This window comes from Mus musculus, chromosome 12 (genome assembly GCF_000001635.26).
Source record: "Mus musculus strain C57BL/6J chromosome 12, GRCm38.p6 C57BL/6J".
Taxonomy (NCBI): Eukaryota; Metazoa; Chordata; class Mammalia; order Rodentia; family Muridae; genus Mus; species Mus musculus.
In genome coordinates, this window is record NC_000078.6 from 30009026 (window position 1) to 30027868 (window position 18843).

The 18843-nt window shown below is 45.9% G+C and overlaps 1 protein-coding gene across 3 annotated transcripts in view; it reads left to right on the forward strand.

Moving 5' to 3' along the window:
• Positions 1 to 8633, forward strand: part of Pxdn (peroxidasin) — an 81017-nt gene extending 72384 nt beyond the window's left edge. For all 3 annotated transcript variants that reach the window (XM_006515205.4, NM_181395.2, XM_006515206.1), the window contains 4 exons: positions 2809 to 2929; positions 3191 to 3320; positions 5441 to 5554; positions 6426 to 8633. In XM_006515205.4, coding sequence (XP_006515268.1) covers positions 2809 to 2929; positions 3191 to 3320; positions 5441 to 5554; positions 6426 to 6545 — 485 coding nt within the window. In that variant the 3' untranslated portion in view covers positions 6546 to 8633. The remainder of the gene's footprint in view (positions 1 to 2808; positions 2930 to 3190; positions 3321 to 5440; positions 5555 to 6425) is intronic.
• Positions 8634 to 18843: the final 10210 nt, after the last annotated feature.

Below are 18843 nucleotides of genomic sequence, written 5' to 3' on the forward strand. Positions count from 1 at the left end.
GGCTCTGGCCAACCCTGAAGGGCTTCAAGATTCTAAATTTATGGTTTCCATTTTAGCCTAAACCCATTCCTAACATATAGTAGAAAACACAAAACATTGAAATCTTGCGAGAAAAAAAAATGTTGGTTGCTGTTAACTGTTGGGGTGGGTGGTGGGTGGTGGGTGGGTCGTGTGTGTGCATGGTGTGTGCTTGCATAGTATGTATATGTCTGCATGCGTGCAGGTACACTTGGCATGTGTATGTGTACACTTGGCATGTAGAGGCCAGGGGTTGGCATCCAGTGCCTCCTTTGTTCACCCTCCACTTTATTTACTCATCAGGGTCTTCTATTGACCCTAGAGCATGACAGTTCCTTTTGTCTCGCTAGCCAGCTCGCTGTAGAGATTCAAGCTCCACTCCTCTGATTGTTCAGCGAGAGCTGTATTTACTGAGCTGTCTCCCCAGTCCCTGTTGTAACTAAGCTTAGAAGAAGGCTCCTGAGGGAGGGATCATTTCCTACAGCTGCACCAGGGTCACAGCACCAAGAGCAACACCCATGTACCCCAGAACCTGAAAGAGCTGCTTCTGAGCTGGGGCCGTGCCCATTTTCTTAAACTAGATGTGAGATTGCAGCCTAGGGCCTGATGAGTCGTAGGGCATTGTCACATACACACACATGCGCATCCCACATATGTATACACAGAGGCACTCACGGGCAAATACATACCAATACTCACATGCAGCCACAATTTGAAATCTTGCAGCAATTATTGAAATACTACAGAGAATTCAAATATGTCACCCAAACTCATCAACTGTATTAACATTTCCTATAGATTTACTTATACTTTTATTTATGCATGTTTTATGTGCGTACAAGTGTGTATTATCCATAAATAAATCACAAATGTTGCAGATTTCCTGCTGCCTGCTCCCAAACAATTTACTGAAGTATAATTGTAATTGGAAAATGTCACATGGAACAAATTGTTACCTAATCTTTGGATCTTGTTTAAGTTTTACTGTTCTCCCAATGTTAGTTCATGACAGGTTCCACCCAGGCTCCTCACTTAATTTTACTTGCAAGTTCCCAGACTCCTGTATCCTGGAAGACGTCTTAGTCTGTCTCCATCTGGGCCCTTTTGGTAGCTTTCCCTCCATGTGGGTTTTTCTGACTTTTTCCTAAAGGTTAAGTGCAACAATGGGACATGGATCGAGGCACACAGCGCTGTGTTATGTATGCTTATTTTATGCACCATAGTAGGAGGCATGAGGGACAAGTTTGTCCCATGACTAGTTAACTACTGAAAATGTTTGACTAGAAATTCTGGTGTCAGGAGGGTTACAAACATGTGACTTCAGTTAGAATCTGAACGTCTCCTCCTTGGCAGCAAATTCTTCTACTGTACAAGGCCCTGGGTGGAGGAGTAGACCAGTCTTAGGCAGGCGAGGTGTTCCAGGTGAGGGTCAGATTTGGAGCACAGGTGCCCTGTATACACAGAACTTTCCAGGTGTTACCATGGTTTCATACGTTTGCTATGTGAACACAGCCATTTCTACAGCAGCAACATTGAGTGTGGGGTTGCACTTAGGACCAAAGTGCACAAAGCAGACACAGGCCAGGCAGAATCGTGTAGTCCAGTTGTACTTTGTGCTTGAGCATCCATGGAAAATATGGTGGCTCTGAATTCCCAGAACCCATCTAATGTATAGTTCTCGGGTCAGGGCCACTTGGACGAACCCATTCACATGGGACACACCCTGCCTTCTTGTTGTTCTCCGGTAATCTGGGGCAAGACTTTATGATGGAGAATCACCCTTGCCCTCTTCCAGAACCTCCAGCTTTGCTTGGCTTGGCTTCAGTTTTCAGAAAAGATTGGAGGAAGAGGTTCTAATTGTTGTTGTGAAAGGCCACGCTGCTGTGAATCTGGTTTGTGTCCCTAGAGCCATCTGAGAAGCCATTTTATCTACTCTGATTAGTGCACAGGGCAGATTTAATCCTCCCAGCTTAACTCAGGTCAGATAATGACCAGTGACAGCATATGCCAAGCTTCTCAAGGACTGCTATGTGGTCAGAAGGGAGGCCTTGGCTCAGTTAGCACATGTCCTCCCATTTCTAGGGACAGACACCAGGACCTACAGTCTCTCATCCATAGAGGCAGTTACCACTGGTCTCTGTGTATTACTCCTTGGCCTTGGCCAGGGTTTCTGCATCAGTGGGGTCACAGGACTTTAGAATTTGTTAGAGATGGCATTTGCTTTCTTCTGGGCCAGGCTACTCTAATGGGGGAAAAGGAGGTATGAAGATGGATGGCTTTAGTGGATGTTGTAGGTAGGCTTAGGTGAGAGAGAATAGGATTTCTCCATATATCCAGAGCTTGGGATGAGGCCTCAACCAAGACAAGGCAGTGTTTGCAAATGACTTGGACTTGTTGCAGGTTGATTTGAGCTGATCATGAGGTCTCATGGGGCAGAGTATCCCCTGACAAGGGCAAGAGGACTTAGATCATAAAAGTAGAGTGCTAAAGTCTACATGTGTGGACTGCAGGAGGGCATCGTGGTCACCTGGGATGCCCTGGTGCAGGCAGTTTGTCCTCAGGTGGACTTGCTTGAAGCTTTTAGCAGGTTTGAGTGCTGGAACCCCAGATACTCACAGACCCACTGTTAGCTCCGTGAGTCCCTTCAGGTGCTGCCTGATATTCCTGTATCCTAATTGAAGGGGGAAGAGAGAGGATGGGTCATACAAGTAGCTCCTACTTTACATAAGGTAAGTGTATCCTAACTTAGAGTCATTTGTAGCTGATTTCCCCACTTTGCTTTTTCACCAGATTGTAGGACCAGGGGACAATTCAATGCTTTCTCCTACCATTTCCGGGGAAGACGGTCTCTAGAATTTAGCTATGAGGACGATAAGCCCACAAAGAGAGCCAGGTGGCGGAAAGCACTAAGGTGAGTTTTGGTGGGCTCTGGAAGGTATCCTGCCTAATAATTCCAGCCATCTCTGGAATAGACGGAGGTCTTCCTGTTGCTTTGGGCTCAGTCAGAGCCTAGTTTGGCTATAGCAGAAATGCCCCAGAGTTCAGAGTCCTCTGTGTCCTGCTTGACAGTGCTGGGCTGTAGTGTGCTATCCTGTGCTACAGAAGGGATGCACTTAGGAACGTTGCCTCAGACTTGTACATTGACACTTTGCGTCTTATCCTTCCTCCTTAGTGTAAAGCATGGCAAACATCTTAGCAATGCCACATCAGCCACCCACGAGCACTTGGAAGGGCCAGCAACTAATGATCTCAAGGAATTTGTTCTGGAAATGCAAAAGATCATCACAGACCTCAGAAAACAGGTAAGGGTGGCCTGAGTCACCGCTGGCTGCTTCTCCTTGGACTTTTGATCAGCACATCTCTTGCCCCCTGGGTTCTCAGAGACCTTGCACTTGTGAGTGATTGTGGAGGTGTTGACTTGCCCTCACCTGCTGGGGCAGGGCCACTTATATAGCTTGCTTTGCTCCAGCTTGCTTCTAGCTAGGTTCCATAGAAGTCATATCCTCATGTTTCCCTGTGAACTGGTGTGTTAGGTACTTCTGTATTGCTGCGATTGCACATCATAACCAAGACAATGTATAGAAGAGTTTCCTTGGGCTTACAGTTTCAGAAAGTTAAAGAGTCCATGGTTGTGGATAGAGGCACAGCCGTGGGAGTAGGAAGCCAAAGTTCATATCTTGAATGGGAAAGCACACGAGTTTGAAAAGGAACCAAGCAATGGTACAAGGCTTTGGAATCTCAGAGTCTACTCACACCGATGGACTTCTTCCAACATGGCCACGCCTCCTAGACCTCCCCCACACAACTGGGAAACATTTGCCCAAATGCCCAGGACTACTAGGGGACATTCACACCACCGCAACTGGAACACTGGGGAGTGGACAGTTGGTGTCTCTAAGTTTAGAGTACTTTGCCAGGGAATATGGCTGAGAGGACACCATTGGAATAGACAGAAAGTTCCAGAAAACTCAGGCAAAGTCATATGAAGAAGTGTAGGAGAAGACAAACCTGAATTCCTGTTGGTTAGCCATGTCTTATAGAATAGTTTGGAAATAACTGTTTCCAGAGCCTAGTCAGTCCGTGATGGTAGACGGGCAGAAGTTGTGTGGCAGGGTACCAGGACTCCACACTATAGCCCTGCCTGAGGATCTATACATAAAGCCCTCTCTTCCTGCCTAAGGAGCTTTGTTCTGCTTCTCTGGAGCTCTGTGTTTAGTTACTAAAGGCCTTGTTTCAAAGAGAGGGAGGCTGAGACATGGGAGGTACGGTCACTCGATGACGAAGAACATGAAGGGCACGTGCTTGAAGTTGTGAGGCAGAGAAGTGTTCTCCTGGGTGGTGTGGAGAGTGTCCCAGGAGGTAGTGTGCCATTAGTGCCTGGTTTTTGGGATTCTTGGGTCTGGCTCTTTTCCTATCCCAAGGCTACTCATGTGATAAGCTCAGGGGAGACTCATGTAACTCAAATTCCTTTCTAGATTAAAAAAAAAAAAGCCATCCCTATGGCATCTGTTCCTGCTAGATCCTTGCCCTGCAGGCCTAGGGCTCAGTCTCTGCATTCCAGCACCCAGCTAGGTTTGCTCTGGAGCACTAGTGGGTGGTGCTGGGGATTCCTGGCTCAGGCAGAGAAGCTCAGACCAATCCCAGGAGACCTCTAGATACTGATGAGCAGGTGTCCTTCAGACCAAGGGTTGGTCCAGGAAGCCCACATGGACGTAATGTCCATAGTACTATTGCATGCATTCTACCTGTGGTGTAGTTAGGGACTGCTCAGCTCGAGATGCCAGTAGACCTGACAGTGCAGAATGGCCTTGGTACAGATAGCTCAGGAAATTTGGTCGTTCCCTGCATGACCTATGTGTGCAGTTGCCTATGGCTCGTCAGTGCTGACTACTGTCCAGATCCCAGCCTCCTTGGTCCTTAGATATCTGGGCTTTGAGTTACCTCAGAGTCAGCCACTAGTGCCCACATGAATCTCGACTTCCTGAGAATGCTCATCTAGCCTTTGGTTTTCTTCAAGGCCTCAAGCAGGAATGCAGAGAGTTAATACCTAAAATATCAATTATGCCAGTGAGTCGTTCCTACAGAAGTTCCCTTTGTTTTGTTTGGGAATGCTACAGCATGTCTCATTGTGAATAGCTCTTTGGCTAACTAGATTCCAGTTGGGATTTAGGCTGCTGGGTGGGAAGTCATCCTAATGCAAAGACAACCAGGGGATCTTAGTGCCAAGCGTCGATGTTCTGTGCTCTGCTCCAGCGTGGACTGGGGAGTATGCTGTGCGCAGTAGGTAGGCAGGGGGCGGGGTTGAACTCCACACGGCAAGTAGACTCCCAGCACCTGTTGTCACGTGGGCAGCCTCTCCTCTGCTGGCTATGGCTGCTGACGTTTATTCTATCAAGTCTGACTGCCTTGCGCCTTGCTGCAGATAAACAGCTTGGAGTCTCGGCTCAGCACCACAGAATGTGTGGATGACAGCGGTGAATCTCACGGCGGCAACACAAAGTGGAAAAAAGACCCATGCACAGTTTGTGAGTGCAAAGTGAGTATGGGGGTCGGGTCTGTGTTTGTACCTGGAGGGCTGGTGGTCCAGGTGTCAGAGTGAGGTCCTGCTGGCCCTCATCCTCAGCCCTGGTTTCCCCTCATACGCTGCAAAGAGCAACTAGGGGCATTTGTGTGAACCACCTTCGCAGCTAATGGTGTACGGGGAACATACACACAACCAGGAACCTGAGAACTCCACAGCTTAGGACCCGTGCTCGAAAAGCTGGCTGTTACATTCACCCCACCCCACCCCCATCCCTATTGTCCAGTTTTGGCCTGGGATATTAGTTACAGAAAATACTATCGGATATAGTCCATCTTTGGGAAGAAGTGACAAGTAGGCCAATGATAAACCTTGCTTATGAGCACAGGTTCCCCTGACGTCCTGACAGGGATACAGAGCAAGAAGGCAGGACAGCAGGAATGAGGGGAGATCCAGGTCACCTCTTATCTAGCAGGGGTCAGGGAACAGTACAGAGTACTCTAAGCATCCCTGGATTGCCTGGCTAAGGAAGACTAAGCTAGGAGAGGAAGGATTGTTTGCAGAGGAGAAGAGTGCTTCCGTCTGGCTCAGTGTGCTTCCTGGCAGGGTTACGTGGAGATTAGGTTTGGGACAGCTCACTCCTTTGATCCTAGGCCTCAGTAGGGTGAGAGGACAATGGGGTCCTCCAGGGAATGTACTTGTAGCTGAAACGCTCCAATTAGTGTCTTCAGTCCCAGTCCCAGTCCAGCTGAGTCGAGCACAGGGGCTAGGAAATACTGTGGGGATGAGGGAAAGAACCATTGGGTGTCATACTGGGTCAGGGGTCATGTGGGTCATGCCAAGCCGAGGGCCCAAGAATGACAAGAGTGTATCTCCCCTCCTTTAGAATGGCCAGATCACCTGCTTTGTGGAAGCTTGCCAGCCTGCAGCCTGCCCCCAGCCTGTGAAAGTGGAAGGCGCTTGCTGTCCCGTCTGCTTAAAGAACACTGCAGAGGAAAAGCCTTAGTGTTCCCGAGCTTAGCTCCTCGAAGCTGGTCCACAGAATACTTGTGAGCCTAGATGACAACATGGGGAGCTTCAGACCACAGGACAAGTTGGGATCTCAGACATTTCAGGACCTCTGCTGTGCCATCGCAGAAGCAGCCGGGGCTGCTTCACACCCTGTGTTTGTAGAAGGAAATTGAGCAGGCGGGAGTGGGTGCAGGCTCTGGCCCTCACTTCATGTTAGACTTCTCAGGTTTATATTTAAGTGTTTTTAAATGGAAAATTGGTGCTACTATTAAATCACACAGTTGAGACATGGGTTTCGAAATTGCTTCGGCCTGATGATGCCACTTCTGTTTAAGCGAGGCAGAAGGTCTTTGACAGGCTTCATTTAAACAGAAGCATTTGGCAAATGGAACAGGATCTTATAAAATAATATCCTGGGCCAAAATCCCTACAGGGATACTAGGGCTTTCTCCCACTGCTCCCTCATGTCTGCCATCTTCCCCTTCAGGGCCCTTCAGCGTCTAATAACAATACCAACACAAACCTGCACCTTGCGACCATGTCCACCCTTCTACACAGGACTGTCACATTATCAAGCCACAGTTAGAAATAATCTTGTTTCCACTTAGAAAATGTGTAAATACTGCCTTGCTGTAAATTGAATGTGAAATCCTTTGGTCCTATGCCATGTTGAGTGACCCGAATAGCCCCTTGCATCGGCAGGATGGTCTGCAGCCACCACCTGCCTTGGTTCCTGGCCATGGTGTAGGGAGGGTGATGGTCTGCAGCCACCACCTGCCTTGGTTCCTGGCCATGGTGTAGGGAGGGTGATTCACTCTCCAGGTCCTTTGAATAGGTGACAGACAGGCAGAGCCTGAATGTCAGGAAATTCCATTGTATGAATGCTTTAAAGGAAAACGTTCCCTATACCTCATTATTTTTTATTGCATGATGTTTTATAAAAATTTGCCCATTTTAGATGTTAGAAAAATTATTTCCACTATGCAAATTTCTTTTTAATTCAGTGAAAAGCAACTGTTATACCTCATAGTCTCTTGTTTTTAATTGACCAAAATATTCCATTCTATTCTCACAAGGTTCTGAGGTCTCTGCCTGAAAAAGCAAGTCTCACCCTATAGACACTGATGTGCCCAGCACTACGTGCCAGCCATTGTGGGAACACAAGAGGGTCACCTGCCCAAGGGCTAGGGAGGAAGACCTCAAGAACACAGAGGAGGTGGAAAAGGACAAAATAGGTGCCATTTTAGGGAGACCATGGTCAGATAGGGGGATGCTCAGTTCCTTGCAGCCTCGGGCGGGCTTATGTTGGCACTAAGGCCATTGTGGAGTGTACTTATATGATCCCTATGCTGATAGGATTACCTTCCTAGACATAGCTAGACGCAAAGCCACATGTGTAAGGCTGCTGAGCAAAGACAGCATCCCAGCATGGGTGTGTTCACGGTGGATTCACCACGTTGCATATGTAAAGTGGTCCCCTTGGCTTACCCTTCACTTTGCTCATGAGATTCAGAAGCTGGTGGTCCAGCAGGGGTGAGCATTTGTGAAATAGTAAGCTGAACTTAGTGGTGAGATTTCAGAACAGACTTCTGTGAAGTAAGAGATGTAACCATGCATCTAAAATCAGATGGCCGTGTAACTGCTCGGGCATAGAAATGGTGGGAGAACCTGTCCTGGGTACCTGGCATTTCACATGAGCCCAGGGATATGTCTTGTGCCAAGGCACACAAGTGTCCATGGACTTGGACAGGTGCCAAGGGTTTTTGTCTCTGTTCCTATGTGGGAGGCTGGCTGTGATTTACATTAATTTCTGTATTTCAAACGAAGATGTCTGCAGATCTCCATTTTGATGTTACAGCCTCATTGCCCAGGCAGTGGGCAGTGCCCAGACACCCTTTCTGACTAGCCACTGCATTGGGCTTCTGTGATTCAAAGTAGTGTATATATTTATTTACTTCTCTGACTGTGGCCAACAGCCAAATGCCATTTTATGTTCCTTGTATTCAGTCCATTACCAAAGAGGTGTTTGCACTTTGTAATGATACCTTTCAGTTCAAATAAAAGGACCACATCGTTAAGTGGAGAATCTGTCCTTTGTACTTTGACACAAACAATAACTTGTTCACTGAGTGATGTGGAAGTAAGAGGAAGGGGTCCAGTCCTCCACAGAAACTCAGAGCTATGCTGTGAGCCTCTGTGAAGAAGAACAAGGAAAGAAATGGGGGGGGGCGAGTAAGAGGAGCTTTTCTTTTTGACATAGAGATGCCTCAGCCAGCCTGATGCTATGTGGGTTCAGCCCCTGGAACAAACCTCATGAATTTATTTGTGGACCAGTATATTCCACCTTCAGGAAATGCATGGTACTTCTGGCCCTCTGAGGGGACAGGTAGCCCCTGCTCTTCCAAAGCATGAGTAAAGATCGTGCAGATCTCATCACACCATCAATGTAGGACGTCTTCCATGTGTTTGTGCTTACGTGTGGCCTTCAGCCTGAGCAAAGTGACCTGGGACACAGGATAGGGAAAGGACGCTGTTCTGGTGGAAGCAGGAAGTCGACGCTGACATTGCAGAGCCTGGAGTAGATGATGCTGTTCATTTAACTATCATGCAAGAGTCTCTCATGGGACATGGAGCTCACTAATTAGGCTAGGCTGGCTGGCCGAGAAGCCCTAGGGATCCTCCCCACCCCCACCCCCACCACGCCCACCCCCACCCCCCAGCTCCTCAGTGCTGGTATTGTAGGCACATAGCCCTGTTCCTAACTTTTTACACGGGCGCTGGGGATCTGACCTCAGGCTCTGATGCCTATGCGGCAAGCACTTTGAGCTTTTGAAGTTTGCAGATCATTTTAGAACTTAAATGAGAAACATGAATGTGCCTTGCTGTGGGAGAGGATGTGTGGGATTCTCTGCTGCACTGTCCTGGTGAACCAGCTTTTCCCACACCTGAACCACATTCTGTGACAGACTCTGTTCACATGAGGTCATAAGCATAAAACTGACTTTTGCAACCACCAAGCATCACATGAAAGTTCCAGATGCTCTTTCTTGTCCTAGAATGATAAGTATAGCATAACTAGACCTCCAGGCTGCCTAATTTTCTTGCCAAGACTGTAATGAACTACAAATGAGGAAAATGGAGCACAGAAAGGCCATTGGCCCAATGTCAGCAGAGTCTGTGAACAAAATAAGACTAGGTCCCAAGTAGTGCTTGGCCAGCCATTCCCTGGTTCTCCTTTAACATTCTGTTGACTGACAAGCATCCTGAACAATTGTGTTTTTACTTCAGATGTGGAAAACCACCCCACCATCTATATCCACATAATAAAGATTCTTCAAGGGTTAGTGAGATGATTTAGGAGAAAGGTGCCTGCCTCTGAGGCTGACAACCTGAGCTTCATCTTCGATCCTTGGGAACTGCATGGTGGAAGGAGAGAACTGACTTCCACAAGTTGTCCTCTGATCTAGATCACAAATGCATCCATAGATACACACATTTATATTTATATATAGTATAATATTTTTAACTCCCTAAACCCAGATCAGAGGCTTCAGTGATAAGCAGCAGGAGTGAATTCAAGAGTTTGCAGGAGCCCTATCATGGCTGGTTTTATATTTGAGGAATTTGTTAAAAACAACTCTAAGTCTCTTTCTGAAATGTCTGGCTTTTGACTCAGGCAAGCAGGACTCCAGAATAAGGAAGCTGAGGCTGGAAACCCCAGAGCCTCACCTACTGTCTTCCCCATTATGTCCTATAAGTCTCTCTGGGTTGATAAAGGCCTTGAAGCTACGATTTCCCTTTGTTCTGAGTGCAGCCTGTGATCTCCTAGGACTGCTGAAGGCCGTGTGGCAGGTGCAGCTGTGTTGCTGAGGAGAGATGGAGATGGCAAGCATCCTCATCCCATGTAGTGACTTTAAAGACTAGCTGTAAATTCGTCTGTTGTATAGGTCTGTTGTAGAGGGTAAAGGACAGAAATCTTACCATTTTCATATTTTCTTACTCTTTCTTATGTTGACCATAGTACTGTGGAAAATTTTATTTTTCAATGTGCTTTAACCTAAGGCCAAATCTCTTTACTCTTATAACGCACTGTTAAAAGCAAAGCAAAAACAAAACAAACAAACAAACAAACAAACAAAAGGAAAACACAAAAACAAAAAGAACCCGAAAAGACAACAAAATAAACAAAACCAAAAAATAACAACAAAAACACCCCTCTGACAACATTGTTCATGTCTTGTAAACCATTCACATCCTGCTGTTTTATTGTTTTGCCCTTGCTAAATCAAACCAGGCAGTATACACACATTGAACTGAAGAGTCCTGCAGCTGCTTCAGAGGAGATCTCTGGAAAACATCGTGCTTGTGTTCCTCAAAAATGACCACAGCAGGAATCATCTCAGATGAAGCTGTCTGGTCACTGGGTTTCCACAGGAGTCCCAGCACTGCTGTCAAAGGGATATGCTTTTCCCCTCTGCCTTGGGGGCTGAGCTTTCCTGTAAGTGACGAATGTCCGACCTGAGACTCAGGCCTGCCTTACTGACCCTGAACCTAATGCTCTGTCCCACAAAACAGCACATTCCTATTTTAGAAAGACTGGTTCTTTGTGCACCCTGTGCAGACTGTGAGTCTCTGGATAGAATCGCAGAGTTTGCCACACATGTGTAGGTGTGAAAGGGCAAATCTGTGACTCTGAGAAATGTTGATGCTCCCTGTTTCCTTCAAGGGCTCAAAGGTGATAAAACCAGACAAGAAACTCTCCTGTCTCACCCAGAACAGCTTGTAAACAGTCCAGTGGCTGATAGCCCAAGTCCCATAGAAGCCAGCATTGTTCCTAAAAGGCTACACCCTGAATCCAGGCCATTTTGACTTGTTCAGGCCTCCTTTCCCAGTAACCCACCCTCACTTGTGTGATACTTCCCATAATCCCCCCCCAAACAAACCTACCCTACTTTGGTGCCTACATGAAATCTGTCTTTTTTGGTCATTGGAAGCACTCCTGCATCCTACATCCTCAGTCCATGGTGACTTCCCTGGGAACTGCCCCCTTGGCTTGCCTCCTTATTCAGCATGAGTCACAGCTTACCTTCCAGACACAGCTCTTTGTGCAGATGAACCACAGACTTCTTAAAGACAAGCTTACATTGTCTTCTTTTCCCTTGATTCCTAGCTTGTTTAAGACTTTACTTACTGCAGTCTTTATCTCAAAGCTCTGTGCCTTCACTTATAGGCTGATCTTACTGGAGACTAGTTTTCTTTTTTATCCTCTCTTCTATACAACATGTCTAAAGAACTGAAGTTTGGATAAGTTCCATCTCAGAGCTCAGACTGTAAAATCCACCAGAGTTTCAATTTCTTTGTCTATAATTATCTAACTTGTAAGATAAATTATCTAACTTCGTTAGATAAAGCTAGTGGGAAAGAAAGAAGTATGGGTATGTTCACTGCCAGGAATGGCTTCTTGAATAGTCGTACAGTGTTCTGCATGCGGAGTACAACCTGGCCTGCCAACAGGGATAGAACTTGGCCTGTGTGCTCTTTGGGATTCTGAGGGTCAAATGGTGCTCTCTGTAATATCAGTTGGAAATCTAGCCCTTTAGATAAAAACTAAACACAGACTGAATGTAGCCTAGATGTGCGCTGGACAGATTACCAATCTGGGTTAAATATAAGCTAACCAGCCTATGTGCAGACTGAATATAGACTAGATACATACTAGAGAAAATGCTGAAAGTGGACTAGATGCAGACCTGACTAGTTACCCCTTCAACTTCATGGGATGAAGATGGAGAAAGGCCAGCTGTGGAAGCAAACTATGAGGCAAGGGGCAGGACCTCCCAGGAGTTTACCTTGGAAGTCGGAGAACTTCCCAGTAGTGAGAAGCAGCAGGGAGGGCTGTGGTAGCCATAGGAGTGATTGGGTGATCAAGTGATTGGATGATCGGGTGATTGCTCCATCCCAGGAGAGGGGAGGGAACACCAAAGCCTCAGGGGAGGCAGCAGGTTGACAGGGTAAGGTTTCCCTAAAGCAAGAGTTGACTGCTCTGGGTGTCTGGTGGTCATCTCAGAAGGCTAGCAGTGGGGGTGAAATGTGATGTTGCCCTCAGCGACCGCCTCATGTCACAGTAAAAGCTATTTCCTCCCATCAACAATCAGAGGCCCCCTTTCACCTCCCTTGCCACGGATGGGAAAAAGTCTGAGTCAAGGAGAGCAGTTAGAATAACATGGCAGTGTCTGGGGAGACCCAGGCGAAGGATGGAGAGAAGTACTATGTGTCTCACTAAGGAGCAGGAATGGGAGTGGACACACGAAGAAGCTGGACAGCTAAGCCACTGGGATAGGTAAACAGCCCCTTCCAGATGCTGTAAAGACCCTGTAACGAGCCTGCCATTGCAAGTCCTCCAGATGCCCCGTGTTTATTTGCTGGGAAATTGCACCATTGTGATACACAGTGACTGGTAGGTGAATGCACACTTCAGACATGTGGCCTTCAGGCTGCAACTGTGCTTGGAAGCTGGGTTGCAGCCTGAAGGCCACAGGTTGCTCCTGTGGCCGTTCCTGCCTTCTCTCAATGCCAGAGTGAAACCATACCTTAGAAACTCCTTCCTTTGTTGCCCGAAAACTCTTACTGTTAATTATCTGACAACTTCAAGAACACGTCCTTCCATTATTGCTATAAAATGCACAAGTCTATGTAGGGTTCCTTTTGGGGTACACTGCCTCAAAAAGGGCTGCAGATAACGACCATCTGTCACCCTGTTGCTTTTTATTAGTACAGAGTTCAGAATAGGCCATATTGATGCTAACTGATGTCAGTTGCAAAGGTGCACATACACAAAATGTTTGGTGCCTACCATTCTAAACTATTAAGACAAGGGACAGAGTTGTCATCAGTGTTCTCCAGCGTAGGGAGCTGGGAATGCCTCAGCAGCTCCAAGTGTCTGTGTGTCCAGATGGATCCCAGAGCATCAAGAAATCCTGAGAAGACACCAAGAGCAGGTGAGAAATCAAGATGTCCTAGCCAGGCGAGATGCAGGGTATTTGGAGTAAGGCTAATAGTCTTCAGAGCTGTCTTCCATACCTCCCCCAGCCCCTACAACTGAGATGCTTCCTCAAGTACATTGACTTACAGATTCAAGCTGTAACTCTGGAGTGGTCAGTCCTACAGGCTCTGTCCTCAGAAAGCGGGGAGGGAGAAACAACCACCTGGCCATGGCTTTTGCCTCTGAAGCAGGAGACCTTGGTGTGGACCTAGAACATCCCAAGGTCCACTCACCGGGTCCAGGAACAACACTGGGGCCTTTGAAGTCATCATCCAGAGACATGTCCTTCCCCTGTGACATGGCACGTCTTTGTTTCTGAGTTGCAGAGCAGCAGTGTGGGATGCTGTCATAGTGAGTGGAAGACTTGGAACCCAAGTTGGGGTCTACACAATGGAAGTTCAGCTTCCTGGAAGTGATCATTGCACTGAGACAACAGCCTTGCGATCCTTTTGATAGGAACAAGAAAACACAGAAAGGGCAGAGGTGGTGTGCTTGGACCAACATAGAAAGAGACACATAACCACGTGCTTCTCAGAGGATCTTGGGAGAGAAGTGCTGGGGTTGTATTGCTGGATTCTGGGGGCACATAGGTCCTCAGGGTGATTCATAGATATCACCTCACCACAGATTTGTGTGTAGTACATATGACTGTAACATTTTAGGATAAAAATATGGCTTAAGAAAAATTTGTGGGTGAGGTGTGGTAGTGTGCATTCTTAATCCCAGCACTGGGATAGAAGAAAAAGTAAGATCTCTGTGAGTTCAAGACCAACCTGGTCTACATAGTAAGTTCCAGGACAGCCAAGGCTATATAGAAAAACTCTGTCTCAAAAAAAAAAAAAAAAAGTAAAATTGCTTTTGAGATCACATAAGAAACAAAAAGGACACACTACAGAATGGATAAAAATGTTTATAAATCACATTCAATGGGAGACTTCAACTAGAACAAAAACTCCCTCCTTCCTTCCTTTCTCCTCTCCTTCCCTCCTTGTTTCTGTTTCTTAATCTGAAGCAAGGCAACACTAATCGCAGCTGAAAGGCATGGTAAAATCCTTGGCTGAAATCCTTGGCACACTGTGTCAAAGTTCAAATTCCATTCCACCACTGTCAGCCGTAATTGGGGCATACAAGGGCTTTGCTTTATTTTGTTTACAATTCCCTTAAGTGTAATTAAAATATACTTTTATACTTCGTAAGTTTCAGAAAATGTTTTCTCTTATTAAAAGAATTGTCTGAGGTCAATAATATTATCAGAGGTCTATGACCTTTGTTATAAGATGGGCATAAAAATTGACGTTTAAAAGTGTACAGAATGGAGAAAAAACATGAGACTTGAAAAACTACAGGCAACTAAGGAATGCTTAGAGTTGGAAAATAGTCTTCCCTACAGAAGAGCATACCAACTGGTTATTCAACATGAAATGGTCAGCACTGAAAACCATACATGAAAATGGCATTCTACAGACTGACAGGTTGTAATTAGAAATATCTATGTATTCATATATATTCATATATGCATGTAACAATAATCAATAAAAAAGAGACCATGAATTTGAAAGAGCACAATATGGGAAGGTTTGAAAGGAGGAAAAATTAGGGAGAAAGTATGTAATTATAATCTCAAAAATCAAAGAGAATATACTGAAGACAAATTTCTTTTAAAACAATCATTTGAGGTACAGAGCCAAACTTTCTTTGGGCAAATTGCATTTGGAATGAGCTACTGGGTGATTAATAGTCAATGTCCCTGGGTACGAGGGTCTCAGTCCCCAGCCCAGTCTCTGTGAGCTAGAAAGGAATGGTCTGTGCCTGCAGAAGGCTACCTCAGTCATAGAGCCTAGACTGCTATCCTTAGGCCAGCTCGGTTGAGCTGTTCCAGCCACAGTTGCTTTTGAAACACAGCCTCCTTTATTCTTCACTTTGGCATTTCCAGGAATCTCTTGGGGATCACTGTCTGCTCCCTTGTGTAGGTCTTGTACAACCAGTGCAGCTATTGGGGTGAGTCACTGTTGCTCTTCATCACTCTCCTTTCTCACAACATAACATGTGATTTTTATTTACTCTAGGCTGTGTTTTCAGCCAGAGCTCAAAACAGTCCTGGTCTCCTTGGGTTTCATTGTCCTCAGCTGTGAGGTGGAGAGGCTGTGGAAGCTGGAAGCCTTTTCCTCTCACAGGATAGGGAGGACTAGATTAAAAATATGAAAGTCCCGTGCTAATTAAAATACCCAGTGCCCTTACGTCATCCTTTAGACTGTAGTTCTGAAAACAAGCTGCAGAAAAACATATTAGATATTCAAATGATTAGATGGTTCCCTAGAACTCCTCCAGAGAACAACACATTTTAAAGTGGTAAGACAAAGGAGTATAACCAAGAATTCTCCACTCAGCAGAAAGGTCCACCAGGATGATGGTAAAGCAAGAGGACAGCATGGTAACTTGGTCGTTACCGGAATGGGCACAACCACAATGTGGATGATCATTCTGAGCGCATGAAGAGACTGCTGGTGGAGACTCTGTCCTTCAGGGTTGTAGAAATCAAAGTAGAATGATATGTATTTCGGCAAGTATCCAACACTGCTTTTCTCCTCCCAGGGACCTCTATTTGTGTTGAATATGGAAAGTAATCCATCCCCACTGTCCAGTGGCAAAGCTTCTTTGTGAATCCAGAATAGAACCCTATTGCTTCAAAGCAGACCCAGAGAGGTTGCATATCCTATAGTAAGCACTAGAGTAGCTGTTGAAAAGTAACTCCCCCAGTTATAAAAATGCTAACACACGTCTTGTAATGAAATAATAAGAGTAGCTAAGTAATGAGCTGTTAGATGGTGAGTGTTCAACCTGCCTGGATATGAGGGTCTCAGTCTCAATTTCAATCTCTCTAAGCTAGGAAGGAGCAGTATGTACATTCACAGAAAGTTCCTTTGGTCACCCTTGGTCATAAGAGACGGGGGAAGAGGAACCAATAAATTCATAAAATGGCCTTTTTCAATCCAGCTAAATTGGTGGTGGTTCTATTATATGTTAATGATCTAGATTCACCAATTAATAGATGTGACCAACAGAATAGTAGCTTAGTGAATGGAAAAGGAGGAGCTTTCAACTATGTCCCATTCCACAGAGCCACACTTTCAAGGTCCACTGGGGGAGATTGTGGAAGGATAAGCAATGACGTGAGGTAAACACTGAGGATAGACAACTAGAGTGTTTGTTTTTGTGCCAGGTAAAATAGATTTTATGGCAATAATATTGCCAGGGACAAAAAGAGACATTCCATAATGGCAGCAAGGTCGTCAGGAAGTCATTGTCGTTAACAGTGTACAATCACCACCAAGTAGTATAGAAATAGGCAGAGTTGAATATAAAAGTAGGGTTTTTCACAGAGCAGGGGATTTTAACACTCCCCACCTGACATCATTGATAGAATATATAAAAAAGAGAGAGAAGAAAAGAAAGGAAGGAAGGAAAAGAAAACAGTTGCCACCGAACACTAGCAATTTCCGTGATTATAGATTCTAGAGTATAGAGCTCCGCTCCTAACAGTTATTCAGAGTGCATTGCCTTTGAGGGCACATGGGCACTTGGCAAGGGTTGGTGTGTCATCCAGTGGGGGAGGGGAAGAACCAATGGGAGGATGCGAGGCGAGCAGGTGTGTTTGTAATTCCTCCTGAGGGCTGAGGAGAGTGGGATGAGCTCTCTTCTCCAGAGAGGGATCAGCTGAGATGGAGCCACACCATTCATTAAGCAGAGAAGTTTTGCTTTGCCCTTCTCTGAGCATGGTCAGATTGGCCACTGCACGTCAGCCTGCTGTCTTCTCTCATTGTTAAGGATGTAAAGCTCTGGCGCTATAGCCTATGGATGAGAAGGGCCATGAAATCAAATCTCTCCAAGACCAGAGACAGGTAAGGGACATGGTTGCTTTTCCCGCTCTCTAGGAAGATGTGTAAGGACACAGACTCCTGAGTGTTCCCTTTCGGGGTTATGATACACCTTCGGCATGAAAGCTCTCTCATGTGGAGAAGGAACGAATCTGGATATTTGACTATTTCTCCTGGAGATGGCTTCAAATCAGCCCCCGAGTGTCTGACAGACTCAGGCTGGCATTTGAAATCAGAGCTCCTCAAGCCTGAGTGTGCTTAGAAGTCATCTGTAGATCTTTAAAAAGTGCACTTTATCCAAGTGTCTGATTGTCTGTACACTGAAGAGAGGGGGGATAGGTGAATGGTTAGAGTAAATACTCACTGGGCTTCAAATGCCTCCTAAAAAACTTGCTTAGTGCTTCATTTCAACATTTATCTACAACTAGAACAGCCCCTCAGCAAGGAATCTGGCCTTAGAGATCTTAGAACCTGTGCTCAAGTTCACTAGGCTTAGCGAGGACACAGACACTCTGCGCAGCTTCAGTGTTAGGTATGGAGGAGACTTTTGGGCTACAATCTCCACTAGCAATTTCCTGGGACCCCTCAATTCTTGTCTACCAGGCTGGCTGGAGTCTAGCCATATCTTACTGCTAATGGCTTTGAATGGACCTGTTCAAGAGAGTCTCCTGTGCATGTCTAGGACTCTGATTCAGAACATCATGGTAGCATGGATTTCTTGTGATGGGAGCACTTGAACTTGACATTGGCACATGAAAAACCCAGAGCTTTCCCCGAAGAGCTGGTTTGTTGAAGAGTTATGAACGTTGTCTCGCTACATGTAGGACCTTCCTAGCTGGGGGACTTTGGCTTGTCCAAATGGCTCCCATTCCAAGTTTACTCAAAATCCATGTTAGATAAATGATACATGGTTCGTTCCTTGCATGTTCATGTGCTGGTAGCTTAGTTACACACACACACACACACACACACACACACAAAGAGGTAGTAGGAACTTTGAGACGGTCCATGTGAAAAATGAAAAGAGAATGGACCAGTATCTTCATTAATGGACTTGTATGTTTCATGGTTTGTTTGATGAGATCATGTTTCACTCTTAAAGTTTAGGGTAGCTTGGAACTATTATGTAGCCCAGGCTGGCATTGAAGTTGCTCACTTGGGTTAAGATTCCTTCTGAAGAGTGAATGAATGAACGAGTGAATGAATGAATGAATGAATGACAACATATTCAGTGCAGTGCCAGCAGGTACAGGAGCCACAGAGGCTGGTACAGGGCCATCTTTGGCCAAATTCTACACGTTAGATTTGGGTGACTATTTATTTAGTAGTCCTCAGGCATATGAATACCAGATGTAGAAAGTCTTTGCAGCAAATCT